The sequence below is a fragment of the Nelumbo lutea genome, chromosome 3, assembly GCF_056320005.1.
Source record: "Nelumbo lutea isolate HS-2025 chromosome 3, American lotus-T2T, whole genome shotgun sequence".
NCBI classification, from domain to species: Eukaryota; Viridiplantae; Streptophyta; class Magnoliopsida; order Proteales; family Nelumbonaceae; genus Nelumbo; species Nelumbo lutea.
This window is the reverse complement of record NC_142686.1, coordinates 98,015,921-98,038,888: the sequence shown is the minus strand read 5'-3', so window position 1 is coordinate 98,038,888 and position 22,968 is coordinate 98,015,921. Positions and strand designations below refer to the sequence as shown.

The 22,968-nt window shown below is 36.4% G+C and overlaps 1 protein-coding gene and 1 long non-coding RNA gene across 8 annotated transcripts in view; one reads left to right on the top strand and one right to left on the bottom strand.

Annotated features, from left to right (window-relative positions):
* Positions 1 to 10,001, top strand: part of LOC148867082 (zinc finger BED domain-containing protein RICESLEEPER 1-like) — a 30,098-nt gene extending 20,097 nt beyond the window's left edge. For 5 of the 7 annotated variants that reach the window (XM_088981236.1, XM_088981240.1, XM_088981237.1 and 2 more), the window contains exons 2-3: positions 7,576 to 9,539; positions 9,636 to 10,001. In XM_088981236.1, the coding sequence (XP_088837362.1) occupies positions 7,601 to 9,539; positions 9,636 to 9,730 (2,034 nt within the window). In that variant the 5' untranslated portion in view covers positions 7,576 to 7,600 and the 3' untranslated portion in view covers positions 9,731 to 10,001. The remainder of the gene's footprint in view (positions 1 to 7,575; positions 9,540 to 9,635) is intronic. The other 2 variants (XM_088981241.1, XM_088981242.1) reach the window with 1 other exon arrangement.
* Positions 10,002 to 22,224: 12,223 nt separating this feature from the next.
* Positions 22,225 to 22,887, bottom strand: LOC148867081 (uncharacterized). The gene is made up of 2 exons (XR_016109617.1): positions 22,686 to 22,887; positions 22,225 to 22,482 (listed from the first exon to the last, which is right to left on the bottom strand). It is a non-coding gene; the product is annotated as an uncharacterized LOC148867081 (long non-coding RNA).
* Positions 22,888 to 22,968: the final 81 nt, after the last annotated feature.

The following is a 22,968-nucleotide window of genomic DNA, read 5'->3' as shown; positions in this document are numbered from 1 at the left end:
CATTGTGCATGGGAAAAAAAGGTGCAAAAAAGGGAATAACGAGCCTACTCTGATACCAAGAAGAAAAACAACATTTTGAGAAGAAATGACTATTTAGAAAGTTGCAAAAATAAAAAAAAAAAGTAGCAGAAATCAGAGTTCAAGAGGAGAGAAGAAGAAGAAGGTGGCGACAACTTGGGTTTAGAGAAAGAGATTTTCTAACATGATCTCTTCTCTTACTCCCTTAATTCTATTTCATTAAGTTAAACTTTAGTATTTATAGAGAAGCCCCTAGTTGGGCAGAGAATTAAAAAGACATAACATAAGAAAGAATAAAGCCCAGATTAAGGTAGATTACATCAAAGAACATAAAAGATAAAGAAGGATAAACAGCCTATGGGCCATTCGACCCATCTTTTCTACACAAAGAAACCTGTTGGAAGCTACATCCTCATCTAGTTCCTGCAAAACCCAGGAACAAAAAGGGGAATGCTAATACAACTGTTACTACTGATTGTGCAACCTCATCAGGCACAAGAGCAGCACCACTAGACACTCTAGTTGTTGTCCAGCTGCCTTGACTCAGTTGGAAAAGGAGATTGGTAATTCAGCATCATCATCTCAGCCAGTCACAAATCAACTCCTCCTACCTCAGCATTTGCTCATTCAGGCACACGGGCCTCAACTTATCATGCTTCAGCTCCAGGTTACACTGAACATTGTTGGGTAATAGACTCAGGTGCATCTGATCATATGACTGGTTTGCCTTCACTATTTTCTACCTCTCACTTATCCTCTAGAAAAGACAAGGTGCCTATTGTTGATGGATCACTTGTTCCCATTTTTGGCAAGGGAGACATCAAGTTGTCTAGTGCCATTTCCCTGTCTTTAGTTTTACAGGTTCCTAACTTAGCACCAATTTACTTTTAGTTAACAGCATTAATAAAAACCAGAATTGCTCAATAACCTTTTTTCTTGATCAATGTGTTTTTTAGGACTTGGAGACAAGGAAGGTGATTGGGACTAGTCGTGAGACAAATGAAATCTATCTGCTTGAAGGAAGTTCACAGTGGGACGGTAGTGAAGTTAGATGGTCTTCTGTTTCTCAGTCTATTGGTCAAGTCATGCTTTGGCATAACCGATTGGGTCATTTATCCTTTAGGTCTTTGAAGAGCTTGTTTTCTAGTTTATTTTAATCTATCAAGATGTCCAGTTTAAAGTGTGAAAGTTGTGAGCTTGCAAAGCATTGTAGAACAACCTATTCATTAAGTAATAAGAGAAGTAGTGTTCCTTTTGACATTGTGCATACCGATGTTTGGGGACCATATCACATCACTGACATGGGGGGGTACAGATACTTGTTGTTTGTAGATTACTACACCCGGTTTTCTTGAGTCTACTTGATGCGTTCTTGAGATGATGTCCCTACCCAGACCTTTCATTAGATGATTTTAACCCAGTTTAGAGTAAAAATCATAATTTTTAGATCTGATAATGCGAGAGAATACTTTAAAACATCACTAGCCTCTTATTTTCTTGATCATGGGATTATCCATCAGAGTACCTGCCCTCATACCCTTCAGTAGAATGAGGTGGCTGAGAGAAAGAATAGGCACATATTTGGAAGTAGTTAGAAGTATCATATTCAACTCCCATGTGCCTATACATTTCTGGGGAGATGCTATTCTCATAGCTGTGTATCTCATCAACCGAATTCCTTCACGGGTTCTTGACATGAAACCCCCATTCACTCTTTTATATCCTGATAAAGAGTTGTTTTCTGTCATTCTTAAAACATTTGGTTGTACTGTTTCGTGCAAACTCTTGGCCCTCACTGTTCCAAATTTGACCCTAAAACCTCAAAATGTATCTTCCTTAGTTATGCACAAATCAAAAGGGATACTACTGCTACGAACCTGCTTCAGGAAAGAGATTTGTATCCATGTATGTTACTTTCTTTGAGGATGTACCTTATTACTCTAGGGTTTTTTCTCAGGGGGAGTGTAGTATGGTTGGGGTTAACACATCAGAAGTCCCTTTACCTATTCCACTGAGTGAAGAGGGGTGTAGTGGGGAGGGTTGTCAAAAATGTCGGGATTTAAGAGTTTATCACAGACGATGGAGGCAGGTTAATTTCGGTCATCAACAGTTCAGGCCAGTCCCAATTCCTTTCGAAGATCCAGATCCAGGTACTACATCTCTTCCAGCTCCCATTACAGATGAGCCTTCTACTGTTGAGCCTTCTCCATCTTTTGAGCCCTCACTTCGATTGAATGACCTTGACCTTCCCATTGCAGTCCGTAAAGGCAAACGCCGTTTCACCTCATCCACAACCCACTATATCTCACAATTCTTGTCCTATGATCACTTGTCTCCCTCTTACAAGTCCTTTCCTACATCAATTGCTGATATTCCCATTCCCAGAACAATACAGGAAGCCTTGACCATTCCTGAGTGGAAAGATGCAATGAAGGTAGAAATGGATGCCCTTCTGAGAAACAATACTTGGGAGCTAGTTGATCAACCCAAAGGGAAGAAACCAGTTGGATGTAGATGGGTGTTTATTATTCAACATAATGCTGATGGTTCCATTGAAAGATTTAAGGTCCAGTTAGTTGCAAAGGATTTACTCAGACTTATGGTGTAGATTACTTGGAGACTTTTGCACTAGTAGCAAAAATGACCACTATCAAAGTGTTAGTCTCTTGCGGCCAGTTACTCTTGGCTCTTGTTCCAAATGGATGTTAAAAATGCCTTTCTCAATGGAGACTTGTAAGAAGAAGTGTACATTTCCTAGTTTTTATAGTACAGAGACAGGTAAGAAGGTTTGTCGGTTGCATAAAGCTTTGTATGGACTAAAACAGTCCCCCAGAGTTTGATTTGATAAATTCAGACAAGCCCTTGAAAAGTTTGGCTATGTACAGGCTCAATCAGATCACACTTTGTATATGTGGATGACATTGTAGTAACAGGGAGTGATAACAGCGAAATTGAGTCTCTTAAGAAACTTCTCTATCAAGAATTTGAGGTAAAGGACCTAGGAGAGCTACAATATTTCTTGGGTATTGAAGTAGCTCGGTCCAAGCATGGAATCTTTGTTTCTCAAAGGTAGTATATCCTTAATTTGTTAGAAGAAACAGGAAAATTGGGTGTTAAGCCAGCTGATACACCTATTGAACAGAATCACAAGATTACTGCAAAAGGTGGAGAGCCTCTTGAAGATAAAGTTATGTTCCAAAGATTAGTTGGTAAACTACTATGTAGTTAGTGTTGTTAGTATATGCACTCTCTCAGAACTACCTACCTACTTGCTATTTGAGAGGATATTGGCATATTTAAAGAGGTGTCCAGGTAGAGGTGTACTATTTAAGTTTAATAATCACATGAAGATAGAAGTTTACACAAATGCAGATTGGGCTGGTTGTATTGATGATAGAAGGTCTACCTCTGGATATTGCACCTTTTGTAGGAGGTAACCTTGTTTCTTGGAGGAGTAATAAACAAAATGTTGTTTCCCGTTCCAGTGTTGAAGTTGAATATCGGTCCATGGTGGTGTGGCTGAAATATTATGGTCGAAATCACTGCTCGATGAATTGGGTATTACCTATGAGAAACCTCTAATGTCGTACTGTGATAATCAGGTTTCTATTAATATAGCTCATAACTCAGTACAACATGATAGAACCAAGCACATTGAAGGCGATCGACATTTTATTAGGGAAAGGGATGCATCTCAAGAAGTCTGTCTTCCATATATCAGCTCCAACATGCAGCTTGCTGATCTTCTCACCAAGGCAGTTTCAAAGAAGAAGTTAGAAGTAGATCTATGCAAGTTGGGAATGACAAACATCTATTCCCAACTTGAGGGGGAGTGTAGAAACCACTGATGTGGTTCCCACCTCTTTCTATTGTACTCGTATACAACTACTATGTGGTCCCCACCTTTTTCTATTGTACTGGTATACAACTACTAGTTATTTAAGTGTCAGTCCACAATTAATTGTTAGTCTTTTATTAGGACTTTAATTGTTGTCTTTTATTAGGATTTTAATTTTGCCATGTAAGCAGTCTTATCCTTGCTTCAGAATTAATATAAATAGAAAGAGGGGGGCGGCAGATTAAGCATCATCTTCTTTTCTGAAATCCTTCCTTCGAAATCTTCTTCTCTTCTTTTCTCTTTCTCCTCCCATTCTCTCCTCTCATCCTCTTAATTTCCCATTGATTATACACCACAGCTTGGGCTGTCAGTAGTCTCATATGACTACACTCTTCATTTTAGTTTTTCCACTGATCTATCTCAGCATATACATTTCTGCTACAATCATTTTTTATATGTGTTATTTCTTGAGTGCCCAACACCACAAAACATAGCTGGCCTTACAAATGTTTTATAAAATTTTCCTTTCAATCTAAGTGTTATCCATTACAAATGTTCAGAAACCTTGTTGTTTCTAACAAGGTTTTTTCTGTCTGTTTCTTTCAGTCAGTTGTCAAAGATGCATTTCCTTCCTGAAAAAGGAAAAAAACAGAAAATCATGAAGAAGGTCCCACAAGGGTGCAATTGAAATTTGAAAGTAACGGTTTCAAACTACAGTGCCATTTTTAGGTACCCAAGTGTTGCGAATCCATCTCCCAAGCCAATAATACAGCAGGTATACTCTAGAAAGAAGAAGAAAAGAGCCATGAGCCATGTCAACAACAACTTGAGAAGTTGATGAAGAATCAGTTACCTTAGGCTGCTGAGATAAAAGAACATAACAACTTGAGTTACCTTAGTGGTTGTACTCTAGATAATCCAGGACTTTCAGAACTCAAAAGGATATCTTCTTTTAGAACTATTGGCTTTTTTACAAGGACTTGTACTGGATGTTGCTTCAGGATGGACAGGTCACACTATTGAAGGAGACTGCCTTGTTCTAATTGTAATTGAATGGATATTCTCAGTGAGGAAGTACCCTTCCCTTGGGTGCTAAGATTTTCTACTAGAGAAGTTAAGGCTTTGCTATTTCACTGAACAGCTTATTCAGCTGTACTCTTAGATCAGCCAATGCACTTGCTGATCAGTTAGCAAGGGACAGGGGAGGTCATAATTAGTCCTAGATTTTATTTTTTAGTCTTACCTGTTTATATCTCGGCAGTATGCTGTATGTTTGAAATGTTTTTCCTTCTCTGTCACTAGTCAAATGTGCAGGGATATTCCTATATTTATATTAATAAGAATTTCTATTTAATACCGATAAAAAAGACTGGAACAAAATTTTAGGTGTTTAAATTGATTAACACAGAATACTCAAGGATTGTGACAGTTTAAACTAGAAGGTGTCTTGTGCACGACATTCAACCATTAATTATGACCTTTGTATTCACTCTTTTAGTTTTTCAGTGCAATGGATAAATGCCCTGAGCAAGTTTGATCTTCAATTAAGTTTGCAATATTCTTGATCTCTGTTACCTACCCATAGTTTTCAAGGTGCGAAGGTGAGGCTAGATGACAAGGGGCACCTTATCATGTAGTTGCCTAGGCAATTGGTTTTTTGAATAAAAATATGAATCTTAGGTTCCCTGGGTTTCATGGAAAGCAGCAACCATGTTTCACTAGTAATTGTCAATAATTTGCATAAAAAATGTATATAAAGTTCATGTTTAGCATAGAAAATCAACCTGTCCATGAAAAAAAATTGGAAGAAGGAAAAGAAATTTTAGAAAATAGAGGGTTTGAGCCCCTATATTTGCCTTACAAAAATAATCAATGTGTTGATTGGACAAAATTTTGAGTTTTTCCTTGCTCATCAGTTCAGGTTTTGAAATCCTTGAAGGTCGGTTTAAGACAGCATACATGTTGATTGAACCCTAACAAATAAGAAAATAATAAAAAGAAACTGGTATTTTAATTCACAAACTGAATCATGTAGTTTAATAATATCTGCTTTATTACTACATTATAATATAAAAAAAAATTAGAAGAAAAAAATTATATAGTAGCACCATGTACAAAATACCTTGGCAATAGCAAGGTGACCCTCCATAGTCTCCTTGTTGTCTAGGCGTCAGCCGCATCACATTGACAACTTTGTATCTACCACTAATATTTCTCTTATTCTTATGGGGGAGATAATGAGATATAAAATATCTGAGTGAATAGAAATTCTAGATCTTGAAAACATATTCTCAAGCTATGTTACATGAATACTTCAAAGTGGGTATCATACCCATGTTGGGCACATGTTTACACTGGCACCAACACAATGGTTGAGGGGATTTGTCTCTATGTTGCATATATAATATGTTACCAAAAAACCTCAAAGTCTCCAACTTGTATGGTAAAATTTGGACATGAATTGTTAATTTGTGGTACTTGGCATGTTTGTTCAGTATGCTTGCATCTATAATTATTTTTTGTCAACAATTATTCCTTATTTTTAACATAAAGAATATTATCAGAAAATGTAACTTGAAAATAAAGTGTGGCTGCTGAATCTTCAAACTGTGTTCAGCATCTCGTACATGTGTCAGATTCTGGCACTTGTATGATTGTATCAGTATCCATGTAATATAGCTACCTACATGTTGCCTCTATGTTGTCAATATTTCAAATATGATTTGAATGCTTTTGACATGAGTTTTTCATTGAGATAAAATCCACTGCAAAATCTATGTTTTCTGTTATTTGGGGTTGACAACTTTGCTTTGATCAATGTTGATAAATGAAAATATATATTTTTTCTTTTGAATAGTTATGCTTGATTTTTTTCTCTATAAAAGGAAAAACATGTAATGACTTTTTTTTAAAGCAGGTGCCTAGTGCTTTAGTTCAAGCTAATTTTATGTAGTTATCCGAATTATGTGATGGCTAGAATTTTTTTTTTGATTGCTATATGATGGGATAATATTGGATCTCTGTTGTATAAAACTTGTTCAGTCTAGTATAAAATAATATAGTATTTGGTTAGGCCTAATTGAAACAGTCAGGTTAATTTTGAAGCTTTTATAAGACAATATACCTATGAATTTGATTTTTCTTGACAATAATTCACAAGATGCATGTAATCGTGCTTGTAGAAATCTCTATAAATTTATGGTTCTGATTTGGGCTGGGAGAAAGGTGTCAATGAGAGGTCATTCCTGGTTAATGCCAAGTTATTGGAATTAGCTTCTCTTAAGCCACATAAAAGGTTACTTTTAGTTTTTTTTTTTTTCCTGGGGAAGGGGGAGATGGTCTATTATTATCTCTTGTTTTTTCTTTAATCGTGGTTTTGTACTTTTATTTGGTGTTGGACTTAAATGTTAAATGTTAACTGGAGCTTTTTGAGCTTCTTTCAGCACCTGTTATTATCACTTCCACAAACTTGAAGTCTTTCATATTATTGTTTGTCCCCTTCCTTTATTTACGTTCTAGTTTATATCTTAGTGGAAATCAGTGTTTTTTGTTCAATTTAAGGATCTTTTATTCCGATTCATCAATGCTCCAAGGTGCCTCAAAGCTGTCTTTTTATGATTGTCAGAATTTTATGGAAGCTATTGTTGTTTGATTTCAGAATAAACTTCTTTTTGGCTCTGCTTGCTATTTATCTTTTAAGTATTCCATGTGATTTGCAGACTGCTAAAATATTAATTCCATGTAATGGAAGAAAATTCAAGTCCTACTGTCAAAAAGACAAAGCGATTGACATCTCTTGTCTGGAACGACTTTGAAAGGGTTAAAAGGGGTGATGTTTGTGTGGCTGTTTGTAAACATTGTAAAAAGAAACTTAGTGGGTCAAGTACCAGCGGAACGTCTCATTTGAGAAATCACTTGAAAAGGTGTCAAAAAATATCTAATCATGATATTGCTCAGTTACTTGTTGTAAGAGAAAAGAAAAAGGAGGGACCACTTGACCTGGCAAATTTTAAGTTTGATCAAGAGCAGAAGAAAGATGAGCCCCTTTGTCTTGAGAATTACAAGTTTGATCAAGAGCGAAGTCGACTTGATCTTGTGCGCATGATCATTCTACATGGGTACCCATTAGCTATGGTTGAGCACATCGGGTTCAAAGTATTCGTTAAGAATCTCCAGCCATTATTCAAGTTTACGTCCTCTAACACTGTTGAGGCTGATAGTATAGAAATTTATGTGAAAGAGAAACAAAAAGTGTATGAGATGTTGGATAAATTGCAGGGTAGAATTACTCTCATTGCTGCTATGTGGGCTTCTTGCGAAAATGGTGGCTACCTGTGCTTGACAGCACAGTACATTGATGAGACTTGGCAGTTACGGAAGAAGATTCTGAACTTTGTTATGGTTGATCCATCTCATACTGAAGAGTTGCTTTCAGAAGTTCTTATGACATGTCTGATGGATTGGGATATTGACCGTAAGCTGTTTTCCATGACACTGGATGACTGTTTTATGAATGATAACTTTGTTTTCAGAATTAGAGATCGACTAACTCAAAACAGGTTACTTTTGAGTAATGGTCAATTATTTGATGTGCGCTGTGCAGCACATATCCTGAATCTAATTGTTCAAGATGCATTGGCAGCAATAAATGAAACAACCCACAAGATTCGTGATAGTGTTAGATATGTTAAAAGTTCACAAGAAAGGCAAGACAAGTTTAATGAGTTGGCTCAGCAAATTGAAATTTATAGTGAGAAGAGTCTATGTCTTGATTGCCCTATGAGATGGAATGCAACATATCAAATGCTTGAAGCGTCTTTGGAATACAGGTATGTTTTTTCTGTTTTGCAAGAACATGACTCTGCCTACACCATGGCACCTTCTGACATAGAGTGGGAACAGGTTAGTACCATTTGCAACTTTCTGAAACTCTTCAATGAAGTTAGTAATGTTTTCTCTGGGATCAAACATCCAACTGCAAACCTTTATTTTCCTGAGATTTGTGATATCCACTTACAATTAATTGAGTGGTGCAAAAGCTCAGATATTGTTATCGGTTCTATGGCACTAAAGATGAAAAGCAAATTTGATAAATACTGGAGCACTTGCAACTTGGCTTTAGCAGTAGCAGTTATCTTGGATCCTCGATTCAAGATGAAGTTGGTGGAGTATTACTACCCACAGATATATGGTAGTAGTGCCCCTGAACGCATCAAGGTTGTTTCTGATAGTGTCAAGGAACTCTACAATGAATATGCAATCTGTTCAACATTAGCTTCACTTGATCAAGGTTTAGGCTGGGAAGTTCGAAATAATAGTGGGTTTTCTGGTACCTCTGTACCTAATGTTAGCAATGACAGGCTTAGTGGGTTTGATAAATTCCTTAATGAGACTACAAATAGCCAGCGCAGCAAGTCTGATCTGGATAAGTATTTGGAAGAGCCGGTCTTTCCTCGGAATGTGGATTTTAATATATTGAATTGGTGGAAAGTTCACATGCCAAGATATCCTATCTTATCTATGATGGCTCGTGATGTACTGGGGGTTCCCATGGCAACCGTGCCATTGGGGTCAACATTCAATGCTGGAGATAGGGTACTTGATCCTTACCGGAGCTCACTGAATCCAGATACTCTACAGGCATTGATATGCACTCAAGATTGGTTGCGGACTGAAGTACAAGGTTAGTCACCATTTTTGGGTTTTTTTTTCCATTATTTATTTCAGTTTGTTACTATTCTGTTTATTTGGTTTTAACAAGTTCTGTTTTTTGAATCAGATTGCCGGTCATCCTCAAACCATTCTATTCCTGTATCAGATTTCCACTCATCCTCAAACCATTCTGTTTTGTCCTTACGCCTTGACACAACCTAGCATAAGCTTGGTATGACTACATGAGGACTTGATCATATATTGCCAAATTTAGTTGTTCCCCTGGGAATACAATTTAACACATGGTTTATTTTGCAAGGCTAATGGATTATCGAAGTGGTGGTGGTACTAATTGTTCCAGGATGACCCCTTGAGCATTCTGACTAAAATTTGTAGCATGTTTTACGTTTAGTTGAACCAATTTTATTCAGTACTCTTGATGGTTATATTGTCATTTCCATAAATTACTAAAGTAAGCCTTTTCATACTTAAATTGGTGCATGCAGTCTGTATCTGGTCATTATTTGGTTATTAGCATACTGTCTAATGTTTGATGTAGATTTTAACAGCCGATTTCTATTAGGTTTTAGTTTCTGTGGCATGATAATACCGTGTGTTCATGTGCTCTCAAGAGCTAATTATCTCCAGTCCTCAGTTTCTTTTACGTAGAAGAGACAATAGGCTGGGTTCAGGCATGAACATGATCAAGGGTTTTATGGTTCCAACTGCCAATATAAGCTGGTTGTTTCCAGGTTACTACCAGTGAAAAATTGCGGATCGGTTTGAAGTTACTTGACATGAGTGTCCGATTACTGAACCTGAATAGCTGAATCCTACCTGGTAAGGTGACCATTTCTTGGCTTTGACTAGTTTATGTATATTGGTTTTGAACGGGATACCAAATATATGTTCTTCAGGATTTGGTTTATGTTCTCACTGATGGATATGAATGATCACATGAATAATGGATCTTGGTGTGATTTGAATAATGGATCTTGGGTTATGTTCTTTATGGTTCTCCATTTATTCCTTCTACCTTATCACACTAAACATGTTACCAACATTGTTTGAATCAAACCTACATGAAACAAGAAAATCACTTAGTCCTTAGTTTTTTTCAGCACAAAAACAAAGAGCAACACTCTAATAAATGCTAAATTCACCAAGGAATATCTAAATAACTACTTCTGATTTGTTCATTAGCAGATTCTTGAAGATCAAGAAACTATACAGTGGTTCACATTATTGACTTAAAATCAAGTTAAGATGAAGATCATACACCGGGATTATGAATTTGCTTAAACAATTGATCCAAGGAGCTATTCACAACTCCAATTATTGAAGCTTAAATATACTCCAGAGAATAGAAAAAGCTAAGAAAAGAATCGGATGTTCGAAGCTGAATATGAAAAGAGGTGCTTCAATCTTTAACAGAATTGAGATTTAAAAGCTCAATCTGAAAAGAACTTAAAAATAGTTTAATTTTCGTCACTAGGTAAGCTCAAAGGGTTCTAAATGCTCTCTGGTAACATCCTATCTGAGCAGTTTCGTCAAAGGTTGGTAATTACAACTCTTTCATTTGGTTGTGGCTAGGAGACAATAGGATTGGTGGTGTGATCCCAAGAGACCACCGTCAGAGCCACTGCTTAACACCACATGTTCGAGCACAGTGCTAGTAGACAGACCTGAACGACATATGACAATACACATGAACAATGTTCATTGGTCTTGGATTGTCTTCTACCACACTCATGCATATTATTACTTTTCAATGGAAATGGATATTAGCAGGTTCTAGAAAAGGTAGGGTTTCTTCTGAGGCTGCTTTGGTTGTATTTCTTTTCTAGCATTTTAGATGCCCTTTGTGAGGTATATGATGTTGTATAGTTCAGTCTTCTTTTGAAAGGTAGTTTTGATGTTTTTAAAAAATTTAAGTTGCACATGTCATCATGTAATAAATTAATTGACGTTTGCTAAAGGTAGTGACCAAATTGACAGTTTTTGAAAGTTTAGGTATTATAGTGTCACGTTTTGAAGTTCGAGTACTAACTTGACACTACTCCTAAAGTACAAGGTACTAATATGGAATTTTCCCTTTAATTTAATGTAGATTTATTTCATGGATTGTTCTGGTTCAATAATAAAATGTAGTGAGAAAGAACTTAATGTGAATTTATAGTTATATTCATTAGTTCAATTTTGGAATTGTTTTTTGAACTTGGTTATTAATCTCATGCTAAGCACATTTTTTGGCTTTACAAGTCTAAATGGGTTGGCCCGGCTTGGCCTATTCTATGTCAAGCTTAGACAAACTTTTAAGCCTGTAGGTTTGGGCTCGAGCTCTAAACTCTGAGCCCAACTATTTTTTGAGTTGAGCTCAAGGGTTCCGAAATAAGTTTGTCCCGAACCCAAGCCCAACTTGATAGTAGTGTATACATAATAAAAAATATAATGTTATGTAATAATAATATTAGTAGCAGAAAATGTATTATATAGTATATAAAATATCATATAATATATTATAAAATGTGTCTAGATCCAGCCCGGGCTTAGGCCTTGTCATTTGTTTGTTTATAAAGAGGCAAAGCTCGGCTCAAACCTGGCGTAGCTTGGCTCGTGAACAAGTCTACCCCCAACTCAAGTCTCTGCTACAATCATATAGATAATGTATCAATTGAGCTACCATTAGTTGGTTTATGTGCTTCTCATAATACATAAGCTATATAAAAGGGAAAGTTTGAATCTCAATAACTAAAAAAGAGAAGAAATTTATATTTTCTACTATTCTACATGTAAAAAAAGTAGAAATATATAGAAAACATTGGTGAACCGCAGTTACTTTATTTTTTTCCCTTAAAAAATATATTTTTAAACAGCATCCTGTGCATCGTATGGGTCACTAGTAGTACAAAAATGCATTACTAAGCTGGGGTGGGGATCAGGGTCTCTATGGGATGGAGAACCCCGGCAATGGGGATGAAAATTTTCATCCTTATCCCGATGAGGGAAATTGATCCCCATTCCCACCCCATTCACATAGGTCCGTAGAGGGGGTTGAAGAAATGGGGAAAATGCCATCATACTTGGCAATCCCAAGTCTCTCCTATAATCAATCCAACAAGTCAATCACATTCCCTACCAACTAAGGGATAACCCAGTTGGTGCGTTGGATGAATTGTCGTGGTGATACAGTTTCGAATTCCGCTATTATCATCTCTAGCTGTTGACTTAAAAGAGTACCAACCCCTAGAGCAATATGAGGTAGTGGTTACTACCAACAAATCAAAGGCATTGAAGGATAACTGGGGGAAGGTTGCGACTTGCGAATGAAAGAACAACCAATGTAGCGGTTGCGAAAAGTCCTTTGGAGTGGTTAGCAACTTACAAGGAAGTAGTTTGATCCTTCTAGGATTTGTATTCTCTTTATCGTTTCTTTTGGTTCCTTTGCTTCTTATTGTTTTTCTTTGTTTTCTTTTGCTTTTGTTTGCCTATTGGTGTTTTTGCTTTCATTTTTGTAGTGATTGTGCATGTTCATGCAGTAGCTCCTGTTGGTGTTTTTGTTTTATTTTCCTAGTTAATTTGTAGGTTCTTGCAGTGGCTTCTGTTGGTGATTACTTTCTACATTTCGTTCCAAGTAGCAAATCGTGATGGGTATCAAGGGATTTAAAAAGAGGATGAATCGTTAGTTTAAGCCTGATATTGGTCCAAAGAACGACTTGACTTGTAATGAGTTAAATCAACAAAAACGTATTTCTGCACATGTTCCCTCCTATAAAAAAAGTCCCAGTTTGGCTCAGGGAGGTATCCCACCTCCTTGGTCCAATGCACCGATGGGGTGGGAAAGAAAGAAGGGACCTCATACGAGAGGTATCCCTATATTTGTTAAAAAATCTCTTCAAAAATCAAGTGGAGCATGCCATTATACTAAATCTAAGTCCAATTCAAAAGGACGTGATCTCTTGAGAAAAGTGAAAAGTGAACTTATCCAAGATGTGGATATGCCTCCTTGCTTTTCTAAGCCTGAATGTGAATGTAATTATTGCTCCCCTGTCTCTGTGTTGGAGGTGAAGTGTCGAGATTCCATTACTAATACTTTAGTCTCCACAAGCAAGACTTTCATTCATTGGAATAAACTGGGGAGTGCGAGCTTTGAAAATTCTAATGGTTTGCATAGGAATAATGAATGGAGGAGAAATTTAAAGATCTCATTAACCGTTTGAATTTAACTGGGGGACTTGAAAAGTTTGATGACCGGACTACTATTGAGTGGATTAGTGATATGAACCCGATGCAAACTAAGGAAACAGAATTAATAGCCCATCTTTCTTGCTCGCATGATACATTGACTAATGATTCCTTTGCCTGTACGAAGTTTGAGGGAACCTATAACTCTACCATGCATTACACCATTTGAGCTAAGGCCCCAAAATATGAAACAAATACTAAGGATTCCTTTTATGGGCTGGCTAGTAGGGGTGGCCACGAGCTGAGTCTTTCATGAGCTATTTGAATTCAGCTTGGCTTGGTTTAAATTGAGTTTTGAGTCAAATTTGAAACCCAATATATAGGCTTGTTTGCTAACCGAGTCGAGTTCGAGCCCAATGAAGCAAAGCTTGTGAGGCTCGCAAATCTAGTATTACATAAATAATTTTTACTATATATGTACACATACATACATATATATATATATATAATAATAATTTTATTATATATAATAATATTTTTATTTTATGTATAATAGTAAATAATTTTTATAATTATTTTTTGTTTGAATAATAAAAAAATATTTTATACCTATAATTTTTATCTTTCAAAAAAAACTTGGCCTATAATCCAGCTTGAACTTGCAAGCTATGAACCGAGCCAAGCACGAGCTCAAGCCTGATATTATTCTTGCGAGCTGAGTTCAAATAACCAAGTATTCAGATTGGCTTGACTCAAATCCACCCCTACTGGCCAGTGATTTATTTAATGCAAACTGAAGTACCTAGGACTACTTGCATGTCACTAGTGCCTATACTGTTTCTATGAACTCCAATAATGATGTGAGTTTTTCATGCAGGCATGCAACTTGAAACATTTCTAAGAGTTACAAGGAAAGCTTGCTATGCAATATTGAGAAGCTTAATCGACAAAACTCAAAACCTTCTTCATGGAGTCATAATTACTCCATGTCTAATATAAATGGAATAGCATATGAGGGGGGGGGGGTAATCCTATATCCGAAAAGAATATTACTAATTTTCACATTCAGCTCCAATGGCTTCTAATACTCACTTGGGGTTTTTTGTGGGTGAATCCAATAAGGGTAGGAGGCCCCTTTTGGAGGACTTCCAAAAGGAATCGATGAAAAACACAAATGAGAAGTCCAAAGTTGTTCGTGCTATCAACTTAGAAGAACTGAAAGGCAAAAAGCTGATGGAAATCAAATGGATTTTAAGTATTTTTTCTAAATTTGTCAATGAGCCAGAGTTGCTCAAAGTTCTTATAGACAAGGCTCAATAATGGAATCTTGACAGCAAATTAGATATCCAATTTATCGGTAATGGCTTTTTCCTTTACTCGTCTTTTGAAGATGATTATGTCAAGATCCTTGAAGAAGGGCCTGGGTAATCAAGGGAAAGTACTTGGCCTTTGTTAGATGGAAAATAGTGTTTAACCTTGTAAAAGCTAAGCTAGAGGAAGTTGATGTCTGGGCGAGACTTCTTGGACTTCTGCTCGAATGTTGGTCAAAAGAGGACCTTGAAGTGATCCTCAGGGATGCGGAAACCATTATCAAGCTTAATAGAGATACATAGAAGATGTCACAAGCTCCTTTTCCCAGGGTATGTGTAAGAGTTAATTTGTCTAGACAGTTCATTCTTGACATCTCTCTCACCTCTAAAGATCAAGAAAATATCTTGTGTGTATTTTATGAAAATGTGCATGATTTGTGCACGTTTTGTGGCTGGAGAGGGCATAAATACTACCAATGTAAGAAAAGAACCAAAGACAATTTAGAAGAAGAATGGATAGTGGTGACAAAGAAAAAGAACCCAAGCTTTACAAAAAAATGAGAAAAAGAAGATCGCTTATGGGATGGACAAAACTACGCACTCTTATGGTGCCAAAATGGCTACCAAATGGACTCACGTGAAGATGCAAAGGCATGACCGTGCGAAAGGCTATTTGATCGAACTCATTAATCTGGTTCATGCCATGATTCTACTAAACAATGAACTCAGTCAAAAGCGCAATGCTAGGTAAAAAAGAAACATTAGCTTGGAGGTAAAAATGCAAGGTAAGCCCCTGCACTATTTTGATTCTGGTTATGGGAATAATAACAACACCATTCATAAAGTAAACCAGACTTGATAGGTTGATAGTGATTCACCCTCAATGCTACTAGAGGTGAGTGTGATGATGAAGATGACAATGAGTGGGAAGGGAGGGAATATAACAAAAATTGGGATGGTCATTATGATAATGACATTGATAAAAGCATGATGGAAAATGAACTTGTAATTGCATATGCTAATGAGGACGAGTAGGGTCCAAATGATATCATAGGTTTCAAATGAAAATCCTCATGTGGAATGTTAGAGGAGATGGTAAGCCCCATCTTAGGCAGCAAGTTGTTGAGCTCTATAGGAATTATAAGCCTAGTATTTACTTCTTAATGGAGACTAGAGTCAGTCATAATAGAACTAAGTCTATTGCCAGTTCCTTCCAATTTGATAAATGTCATATTGTGGATTCTATTGGATTTGTAGGAGATTTTTGGATTTTATGGGATTCCTACATTGTTCGATCAATTAACATTAATTTATCTAATGACCATCTTGTTCACACTCTTACAACTAATCTTAATTCTAACAAATCTTGGCTTAGTACTTTCATTTATGCTCCCCTTGTAAAAACGATCAAAAAATTGTATGGGAATGGCTTAAAGAGTTTGCCGATAACACAAATGGGGCTTAGTGCTTGATGGGGGGCTTCAACGCCCTTCAAAGAAGTGAAAATAAAAAAGGTGGTGTGAAAGTTCTTCCCCATCACACTAGAGAATTTAATTAAATGATTGATTATTGTAATCTAATTGAGATGGAAATGGAGGGTCGCAATTTACTTGGAAAAATAGTACAACCAAAGAAATGATAGATTGGGTTCTATCTAATTTTGAATGGAGGTGTGAGTTTACCTTTAATATGCTTATGAACCTTCCTTTTATGGCATATGTTCATACCCCTATGATTCTTGATACCAATTCCCATTTTCATAATGGCCCAAAGCCATTTAGATTTGAAGCTATGTGATGTCTTGATTCAAGTATTAATGAGGTAATAAGAAATGCATGAGATATTGAGATCAATGGTACTAGAGCATATCAGCTTTATAAAAAAGGGATAATCTTGTTAAAAAACTTAAAAAGTGGAACAAACTCCACTTTGTAAACATTAGGACCCTAATAATGTCTTCAAACTATCCTAAAATGCCTTCAAACTACCAAAGATAAGTTGGATGAGGACCCTAATAATGGTATTCTTTTTAACCATGAAAATGCCCTCCAAAACTTTTCAACAACACCCTTGCTTGTGAGGAAGTTTATTGGGTTAAAAAATCTAGAGTTGATTGGCTTAAATTGGGTGATAAAAATAATAACTTTTTTTTCATATAGTTACAAGAATAAAAATAGAATAAAGAAAATCAAGGATGATAATGAAGTTTTGATAGAAAATGAAGAGGAACTTCAAGAACACTTCTACAAGAAAATTGAAATTAGATTTATATCAAAAGAACTAGAGAGATTGATAATGTTATTTCAAATATGAGGAAATCTTTAATACTCTAAATTCCATAAAGGATATGAAAGATCCTAAGCCTAATGGGTGTCTTATTTTTTAAAAAATTCTGGAATATTGTGGGTGATTCGTGTACAAGATTGTCAAGGCCTTTCATTATGGGAGAATGAATTATAATCTTAATAAAACTTTTATTATTTAGATTCCTAAATGTGATAATCTTGAGAGTGTTAATAATTTCAGACTTAAAAGTCTCTGTAATGTGATTTATAAAATCATCTCCAAACTTTTAGTCAATCGGATAAGCCTTATTTGGATGATATCATTTCTCCCTTTTAGAGTGTGTTTGTTCCCAACAAACAAATTACAGATAATATCCTTATTACTCATGAGATGATGTACTCTATGAACAAAAAAAGGAAAAGAAAGGGATTATGGCCTGTAAGATTGATATGTTGAAGGCTTATGATATATTAGAATGGGAATTTATTTCATAAAAAATGGATTAAATGGGTTATGGAATGTATTAAATCAATGTTCTATCAGATTCTAATTAATGGCTCACTTTCTAGAGTCTTTAGAGCCAATAGAGGGATTAGGCAAGGGGACCCATTATCCCCTTACATCTTTGTGCTTTACACTAAAGCTCTTACCAGAAAGCTGGTGGTAGTGTCTTTTGATCGTGAGAAGATGATTGGATGTAAAGCCTCTAGAGGGGCCCCACTATTACCATTTTCCAGTTCACTAATGATTATATTATTTTTGCCAAAACCTCAATTAATGCTTGCTTGAATGTCAAGGAAATTCTTGACAAATTTGTAGATGCTTCTGGCTAACTTCCAAATTATTCAAAATCAACTATTTCTTTCTCTAAGAATATTCTTGAAAGGCATCAAAAAATTATGTCCAAGATTCTCAAAATCCCCCTTGAAGTTAAAAATAAAATTTATCTTGAAGCTCCCGTTATTGATGGGAAGGTTTCTAAGGAGGTTTTTAATTTCCTTGATGAAAAAAATGGCCAAGAAGCTTATAGGATGGAAAAGAAATAATATCTCTCTTGTAGAAAGCTCACCCTTATTAATTCTACTACTTCTATGATTTCTCAATTTGTTATGCAATCTTTTAAAATTCTAAATAATGTCATAGATGGTTTGGAGAAAGTCCAAAGAGATTTTGTTTGATTGAATTCTAGAAGTTAGCACCCTACCCATTTGGTTAAGTGGAATAAAGTTTGTACCCCCAGATTTTATGGTGGGTTGGGTCTTAAAAATCTCAAGTGGATCAACAAGGCCCTCCTGACTAAGTTAGGTTGGAAGATCCTAACTTGTAAAGAGAACCTATGGGTAAAAGTGGTCACTTGAAAATATTTAAATTCAAAGAACTTCTGGGATGTTGATCCGAAGAAGGGTGTTTCTTGGGGTTGGAGAGGTGTTCTGGCCTCTAGGGACCTCATTAAAAGAGGTTTAAGTTGGAGAATTAGAGATAGTGATTTGGTCATGTTTTGGAAAGATACTTGGTGGGTAATTCTTAAATTCTAGAAGAAGTTAATCTGGAGTCAATTGTTGAACCGGAAATGCTAGTTAGTAGAGTTATTAATCAAGATAGGAAAGTTAGGAAGGAAGACATCATCATATCCATGACCCCCTTGCATATTTGGCAACGTATTAGGACTATTTTAATCCATTTTCCCATATGGTGGATAAGATGGTCTGGAAATTTAATCCACATGGGAATTTCTCTATTAAATCTACTTATGTTAAGGAATGTGGACACAATGGTGGTTCTGAGGTGACAAATAATGTCTCTCAATGTATTTGGAGGCTTAAGATCCCACCAAAAATCAAAGTGTTTATCTTCCCCCTCCTTAATAATAAGCTGCACACAAAAAATAAACTGATTGCTCGTTGCTTTAATATTGGTCCGTAGTGTACTCATTATGGGGAGGAGGAGAGTATGGATCACATCTTCATCACATGCGATCTCACTAAGCAGATTTGGAGTCGAGTTAGTACTTGCCACATGTTCCTAATGCTAGTGAAACTTCGGTTATTTTTTGGTGGACTAGAATTTCAAAGAATCATTTATCATTTAATGATAAATTTTTGAGAGAAAAAATAGCATGCATTCTCTGGTTCATATGGAAAAATAGAAATGAAAAGTGTTCCAATTATAAATCAGCTCCTCCTAAGAGTATACTTGACAAATCATTCAGTTACTGGTTTGAGGTAAAGAATAACTCCCTTTCAGAAGACCATTCTAGTGCTAAAGAATGGAAGTTCATTGGTTGGGTTCCCCCCTCCTTCAATTCCATTAAAATCATCTTTGATGCCATTTGTTAGTTGGATGGATGGTGTGCGATAGGTTGTATTGTCAAAAATCACCAAGGATCTGTTCTTGACTTAAAGGTCTACAACATTGGCACTACTTCAATAAATATTGTTGAAGCCTAGGTGGCATGGGAAGCAATCAAGATTGTGGCTAATTATAGGGATTTCCATATCATCGTTGATGGACATTTGAAGCTTGTGATTGACTGCCTTAGAGGAAAGGTGAATTTCCCAATGGAGATTGGAAAGCATCACCAATGAGTGTATCAACTTTTAAGGTAGGTCCAATTTGAACATCAACTTCAGTCATGCGCATCGCGAGGTGAATCAAACTACAAATTGGTTGGCCCGGAGCGCTCTTATTGGTTGTTTGACCCTTCCTGGTTATATTCCTTTTGATATTGGTTTTATTTGTTGTTCTATTTTGTGGGGAAGAGCTACCCCCATTTTATGTAGTTCCTTTGTGTTCCTATAGAAAAAAGGGAAAATTCTACTTTAGTACCCTGAACTTTGGGGGTAGTGTCAAGTTAGTACTCGAACTTTCAAATGTGTCAATATAGTACCCAAACTTTCAAAAAGTGTCAAGTTGGTCCAAAACCATAAACAAATGTTAAGTATCATGTAAAATGACAAAAATACCGTTCACCTATCATCTAAAATGACAAAAACACTACTGGAAACAGAAATAAATCAAAAAAGAAAAAGTGAAAAATTGGCAAGCCAAAACCTAGTTCAAACGAAGGAGGAATCTCAACCAAAGAGACCGGAAAGATGCCATTAACAATTGCAAGAAACTCTTACTTTTGCAAAAAATTATTTTGTTTCTTCACCATTTCTTCTTCTTTGGACACCATTAACATAGACCCTCTCATTCTTGTTTTCCCCTCCCCTCTCTCACACTCCTTGCCTCTAGCTCTCAACCTCTCAAACCTTACAAGATGACAGAAATTTTGGAACATTCATTTTGTGTTTGACCTCATTCAACCTTAATGAATCTTTCCTAGACAAATCCCAATATAAGATCGGTAGAAATCTACTTTGGGTCATTAAGCTAGACAAAAATTCCATTTCAAAGGTTTCAGAACTAATCATTGGAATCGGTTGCTTCCAAATTATGAATCATAGAATATCGACAAGCTTTTCGAGCTCTACTTATAAATTAAAAAAAATAATTTACTACAAATAAACAAAATCATTCTTTTTCATGTGGCATTTTGAAGCCACATAGAAATCTTTCTTTTTCATTGTTTTTCTCGAGAGCATATGAATAGTCTATCTCTGGAGTCAGGTTTGAGGCTCTGAGCTAACACAAAAGCTTAGTTTCTTCCCTATTGGCCGGTTTGGGTTGGGTCTCATTTTAATCCTCTTTTGAAGGGTAGTTTTGATATTTTCAAAAATTTTAAGTTGCACATGTCATCACACGATCACATAACTAACGGTTAGTTATGGTAGGGACCAACTTAAACACATTTTGAAAGTTTAGGTACCGCAGTGGCACGTTTGAAAGCTCGGGTACTAACTTGACACTACTCCCAAAGTTCAAAATTTGGGATATTAAACTGGAATTTTCCAGAAAATGGGTAAATTATAAAGACCCCCATGCAGTTTGTTTTGTGACAAAGACCCCCCTATACTATGACCGTGAGACAAAGACCCCCTTCCGTTAGCTTTCTGTTTACAATATTTTTAATCCCCATACTATCCTTATAATAAATATTAATTGGGAGAATAGCGGTGGTGATAGCTGTTGCAGCAGCGGCGGACTTCGGTTGAATTCCTCTCCCTCTCTCTCTGTCTCTCTTCTTTCTTCTTCCCCTTCCCATTTCTCTCCCCCCTTCTTCTTTCCGATTTCCTCTGTTTTTCGTTCCTTGCATATGGAGAATAGACAACAGAAGGATGGAGAACAAACAAGATCTACTTGCCAGCGTTAGCCTTTCTGGTCATATTTATGCAATATTTGTTGCTTGTTGAAAGAAAAGTCGATATATTCGCGTACCTTTCTCCCCGACCCAGTCGTAGAAATGTTTAAGATTGCTCTCATCTTCGAGACACTGTCGGTGAGATTCATAAATGAACTCGTCCATGGTATAAGTGGCTCTATAAACCACATCCCTGATTTCTCTAAGGAAAATCTTCAAGCATGTATCTTTCATTTGCATCTCCTCTGCAACACAAGCTATATTTGATAAATCAGTTGGAGTATTTTGCAGAGGTCTCTCAGTTCATCTTCAACGTCCCAATTCAACCCAAAGTCAACCAACAAATTGGAGCACAACTTGTCAAGCAATGCCTGAACAAGTGGAGATACCACCACGTCTTCTCCTGTTGCGATACTTGGTTGTTGGACGATGGATGAAGGAGAAAGAGAAGCGTGAAATCTAACTAGAAATCGAAAATGGATTATGCCATTTTACTTACTTGCCTGTTGCCATACTTGCTTGATTAAATAGAAAATGGATTATGCCCTCGGAACTCAAAACTACATATGATCATCTTTCTCTCTCAGACAACCAACAAAATGTTAAGCTTGATGCATCAATGGGTCTTGGGGACAAAAGAATTCCAACTCAGAAGAACCATTAAAACGAAAGAGTTAAAAAGCCAAAGAGTCTTGAGCAGAGAAGTAGAGATCCATGGATTTATTACTTAATATAGAGAGAAGAAGAGCCATAAAAGTGTAAAAACAAGCAGATCAGGAAAAACATTATTCTGGGTGCAGCGCCACTCATTTCTGTTGCAGGCTTTGAAGGGCCCAATCTCCTTCTCTCTCCTATCTCTTCTTGGTATCCCTTGCCTTCCCCCAACTCTCATTATCTGCTTCTCTGCAATCATCACAACCAAAGTATCTGGAATCTCCCTGTTCAAACCGCTGTTCATGGTAGATGTTTACAACACCAATTTTCAGAGAAAGGCTTACTTTTTTTAGCTCTTTTAATTAGAAAACAAGCCAATGCGGTGAGAAAGAAAAAGAGAAGAGAGAAAGTGAGGAGCAGTAGTTGTATTTTTAGTAAAGATGAGAGAGGGAGATAAAAGAGAGAAATGGAGGAATGATGTAAGCAAACACCAAATTACCGTGTTCTCCATCCTTCTAGTGTCTATTCTCCATCTGTAGGGAACGGAAAACAGAGGAAATTAGAAAGAAGAAAGGGGAAGAGGAAGAAGAGAGATCGGGGGAGAGAGAAAGAGAGAAGGAGGACTTCAACGGAAGTCGTCGCCGCTGCAACAGTTACCACCGTTTCTGTTCGTGTATTATGAGGTCCGGGAAGATAAATAGTGTTTTTCTCCTAATTAATAGTTATTATAAAGGTAATATGGAGATTAAAAAAATACTGTAACGGCGGATTTCAAGAAAATC